The 5,000-nt window shown below is 49.9% G+C and overlaps 1 protein-coding gene across 2 annotated transcripts in view; it reads left to right on the top strand.

The window, feature by feature from the left end:
- efna5a (ephrin-A5a) overlaps window positions 1-5,000 on the top strand; it is a 114,509-nt gene that overhangs the window by 93,929 nt on the left and 15,580 nt on the right. For both annotated transcript variants that reach the window (XM_063210019.1, XM_063210018.1), the window contains exon 2: window positions 1,108-1,400. In XM_063210019.1, coding sequence (XP_063066089.1) covers window positions 1,108-1,400 — 293 coding nt within the window. The remainder of the gene's footprint in view (window positions 1-1,107; window positions 1,401-5,000) is intronic.

The following is a 5,000-nucleotide window of genomic DNA, read 5'->3' as shown; positions in this document are numbered from 1 at the left end:
TCTGAGGCCCGCCTGATGAACATGTCACCCTCCTGAAGGGCTTAACAGCTTGTGTGTGAGACGCGAGTGTGACTTGTTTCTCCTGCTGATCTCACAACAAATATGGGGATTAGACCCGCGTGTGCATGTGTATGCATATGGCTGTAAGTATGTATGTGTGTGTGTGTGTGTGTGTGTGTGTGTGTGTGCGTGTGTGTGCGTGTGTGTGTGTGTGTATGTGTATGTTTGTGTGTGTGTGTTTGTGTGTGTGTGTCTGTGTGTGTGTGTGTGTGTGTGTGTGTGTGTGTGTGTGTGTGTGTGTGTGCGTGTGTGTGCACGTGCACGTGCACATGTGTGTGTGTGTGTGCGCGTGCACTTGTGTGTATGTGTGTGTGCGTGTGTGTGTTCATTGCTGGCTCTATGCCACGGTAGAGCTGACTGACAGCAGTGCTGTAGCATCTAAATCTTTTTCCCCACTTGTTGTTGTCATTTTCTCTGTATCTATCTGTCAGTCTGTTCTTCTCCTCCTCTCATTTTAATGTCACTCCATACCTCGCTCCATCACTCCTCCGTACCGCGCTCTCTATCTTGCTCTTTCTGGCTGCTGGCTGCTGCCAACCAGCTCCTCCATTATTTCAACAAGTCTGTATTTGTGTTTCTCTTTGTCTCCCCCATGACCTGTGATACAGGACCTGAATCTATTAAATAATACATGCCCTATGTGTTGGTGTTTTTTTTTTCTTCCTTGTTCTCTTGCACCCTTGCTCTCTCTGCCATCTTTCTTTTGCTGTCTTTCTTTCTCGGGACCTTCTACCCCCTCCTCTCTGTTTGTCTGTTCATCTCTCTCTTTCTCTCTCTCTTTCTCTCTCTCTCTCTCTCTCTCTCTCTCTCTCTCTGCTTCTTTCTCTGCACACTCCTGCTCTCTCTTCTTCTATTTCTTCATCTCTCCCCTCTCCTCCCTTCTCTCCCTCCCTCTCACAGGTTGTACCGGGGCGACTACCACATAGACGTGTGCATCAATGACTACTTGGACGTGTACTGTACTGCCCGCACTAACCTCGTTATTATCTCTCTCTCTCTCTCTCCCTCTGTTCTCTCTCTCTCTCTCTCCCTCTCTCCTCACCACAGGTTCTACCGGGGCGACTACCACATAGACGTGTGCATCAATGACTACTTGGACGTGTACTGCCCGCACTACATGGACTCGGTGCCGGAGGAGCGCACGGAGCGCTACGTGCTGTACATGGTGAACTACGACGGCTACAGCTCCTGCGACCACACGGCCAAGGGCTTCAAGCGCTGGGAGTGCAACCGGCCCCACTCGCCCAACGGCCCGCTCAAGTTCTCGGAGAAGTTCCAGCTCTTCACGCCCTTCAGCCTGGGGTTCGAGTTCCGGCCGGGCCGCGAGTACTACTACATCTGTGAGTAGACAGGGAGCTTGTTTCATTTGTTTGGATGTTTGTGGGTGGATGTGTGTGTGTGTGTGGATGCGTGGGTGTATGTCTAAGTGGGTGTTTGTGTGTGTGTGTGTGTGTGTGTGTGTGTGTGTGTGTGTGTGTGTGTGTGTGTGTGTGTGTGTGTGTGTGTGTGTGTGTGTGTGTGTGTGTGTGTGTGTGTGTGTGTGTGTGTGTGTGTGTGCTAGTTTTCATTTATGTGTGTGCACAAAGAGGTACACCAAATCTTTGTTTGCAGGTCTTCCATGTGTGTGTACGTCTGTGTTTGTGTCTGCGTCTGTGTCTGTTTACGCGTGTTTGTTGATTGTGTGCACAGAAAGGTAGACAAAACTTGTCTAGAGAAAGTAAAAGTCCTGCGGTGTGCTTCATCTGCCAGTGATCAAAACCCAGCACAGGTGATCCCACAAATTACCATAGCTGCTGACATAGTATGTACCAGGAGGAAGAGTTCTGCTCATTAAAATCATTTGGTTCAGTGAATGGGCTGGGACGAATATGGTGCAGGACTTTCTGAACCCTGGATGTCCGCATCTGTGTGTGTGTGTGTGTGTGTGTGCTTATGTAAATCTGTATGTGTATGTGTGTGTCGTTGGGAGTGCGTGCTATTATGCTAGGATACAATTACCAGCATCGCTGCAAATACACTTCAGCAAATGAAGGAGAGCGAGGAGACTGTCTCATGTGGTTGTTTCCCTGAATATGAAAGTATCTCTGGGCATGTGTATGCTCCCTGTTGTGGTCATGGAAAAAAGCAGCTCTTTGTGTTCTAGATTTCATGTTAACATGCAGTCGAATTTTGTGGTTGTGTGCCAACAATTACCTGCTCAAAATGATCTTCAAGGTAACTTAAGATTTGGAGTAATATATAGCCGAACATAATCATATAAAATGGCTGTGTTTAGCATGACGCCATGCTGGCAGTTGATCACTCGACTTTGATCGTAAAAAATTTAACGGTCGGACTTTTTTTCGGGGGCCCGGGACGACGCTGTCGATTCCAAGCGTGCAAATAGCGAGAAACCTCCCCGCCTCCACACTCTCTCTTTCTTTCCTCTCCCGTGGTCGAGCAAAAGCCTCGGCCGAGGCGAGCCTAGCCCAGCCGGCGACTTTGTTTTCCAGAAGTCTTGGCAAACACACTCCAACGAAAACATTAACCTTAGGGAAAAACATCTTTCCTCTCGCGGGCTCTCTCCCTGTGAAGAAAGCTTTTGTGTTGCGGAGGCCCGGTCTCAGCTTACTCCGGGACCTGCGAGAGGGAGTCCGAAAAACAAGCATCCAAAGGCAAGTGTTTTTACAACTGGAGTCAGAGCCCCACTGGGGAGCCCGAGAGGAAGACTAAATAGGACACAGGCAGGAGTAGGAGCAGCCCAGGCCCCACCATATGAGATGGAGATGAGCACATAAGAGAGGGAGTGGCCCCTCCATAACTCTCACTCACCACACTACACTACACTCACTGTGTGAGGTGTCGTCTGTGTATGTGTGCACACATGTACCTTAGGCATGTATCAGAGCGTTGGCATGTATCAGAGCCTCAGCGGGAGCCCGTGAGGAAGACTAAACAGGCAGGAGTGGCCCCCACCATATGAGATGAGCACATATAGGAGGAAGTGACCCCCCCGCTCCTCTGCCAAAAAACTCAAACCAGTACAGGACCAAACACATCACACTACTGAAGTATTTCCCCCCTCATCACAGTCTCCCCTCCTCCTCCATAACCCTCACACCATCAACCATTTGAGAAGAGCATTTACTAGCACATAGAAGTGGCCCCCCATCATCTGAAATGAGCACATTGCAGAAGGAGTGCCCCCTCCTGAACCCCCCCCCCCTCTCTCCACTCACTATAGTCAGGCGACTTATATCCACCCATTGCATTGACAACATGATAATGCATATTTATATATATACAGTACGTTTTGCTACAATTTTGTAGATGCACATGATACCATTGATAGCAATATCTAGCATAACTTGGTATTTAATGTCGGCCCCACCATCTGAGAGGAGCCCATACAGCAGGAGTGAGGGAGTGGCCTCCCTTATAACACCACTCACACCACTCGCTGCATGGGATGAGATGAGTCAGTCTCATGCTATGTGTACTGCACTGAAGGCCTGGGGATGGAAAGAGTCAGAAAGAGACAGAAAATGTGGACGTTTTTGTGTACTAAAGTGTCTGTGGGCGCTTAATGATAGTCTGAGCATATCTCTGAATGTGTGTGTGTGTGTGTGTGTGTGTGTGTGTGTGTGTGTGTGTGTGTGTGTGTGTGTGTGTGTGTGTGTGTGTGTGTGTGTGTGTGTGCGTGCCTGCGTGTGTGTGTGCGCGCGCGCGCATGCACGCATGCACGCACGCACGCGTACACGTGATGTTTCCAAGAATCCCAGTGTCTAACCATACTGTCAAAATGGAATGAAAGCCAAGGTAGCACTGAGAGTTCAGACAGGCAGTGGTGCGTTTGTACACAATACCGTATGTGTGTGTAAGTGTATAGATAGCAGAATGATCTATAGTTTTGTCACCTAAAATGCTCCTGGCATGCGTCTAGTATAGCCGGCGGGCCTTTTAAGACGTTCCAGGCCACAACTCTCCGGCTCGGAGGCTTGTTCATCAGCTGTCAGTGAAGGCTCCCTAGTGGGGATTAGGCCGCTGGCTAAAGTGAGGGATTTTACAGTAAATGGGAGGGAGGAGTCACACACTTGGACCAGGGAAGTCGACAAGCGAGGGATAAACGGGTTAGTTGGCCAGGGGCCATTGAGCGAGGGGGCCCCCAAGAGTTGGGGCCTTGTGACGTTGTATGTAGTGGAGAGGATTCACACCCCGACCAGGGTAATCGATGAAAGGGGGATAAAGGGGTAAGTTGTCCTGGGCCCAGTTAGAGGGGGCGACCTGGAAATGAGTCCCCATAATGTTGTATGTATGGGACAGGTTATGTTTGTGTAGCAGGCAAAGTCAACAGGGGAGATAAACAGGGTATTGATCCCGAGCCCAGGGAAAGAGGGCCCCCCAGAAACGGGCCCTCAGTACATAGTGGTTGGAGGTCCCTTTGGAGTGACTTTGTCCCGGGCCCGAACTAAGCCGTTAGCAGCCCTGGGGTGGACTCAAGCTATCCATCTACCATCCACCATCCCTCGCTTTTTTTCCTGAATGACTCGCTCACTCCGTTTTTTTTTCATGACTCAAACCAACGCCAAGGCGACTCGGCAAAAACAAAAAGAGCCTTGTTTTCTCCCCCCGGTGCCTTGGCCCCGACATGACACACACACACACACACACACACACCAAAAAAAGAAAAAGAAAGAAAGAAAGAAAGGAATGGAAGAAAGACAGAGAGAGAAAAAAAAGAAACGCAGCCGAATCAACAAATGATCCAACTGGAAATCAAGCGCTTAAGAGGCGAAATCACGAGAGCAAACACTTCGGCTGAGAGGAGGCATTCAGCCGCTGGGTCCGGAGGGGATATTGCCTTTGGCCGCAAGTGCAGCTGGAACACGTCGGCCTGTTCACTTCATATCAGCGCAGCAGCGCAGCAGAGGCCTCCACTGGTCCATATACCAGCCCCGCCG

Source organism: Engraulis encrasicolus, chromosome 11 (assembly GCF_034702125.1).
Source record: "Engraulis encrasicolus isolate BLACKSEA-1 chromosome 11, IST_EnEncr_1.0, whole genome shotgun sequence".
In the NCBI taxonomy this organism is placed as follows: domain Eukaryota; kingdom Metazoa; phylum Chordata; class Actinopteri; order Clupeiformes; family Engraulidae; genus Engraulis; species Engraulis encrasicolus.
Note: the sequence above shows the minus strand (reverse complement) of the source record. Positions and strands in the feature narration are given on the sequence as shown.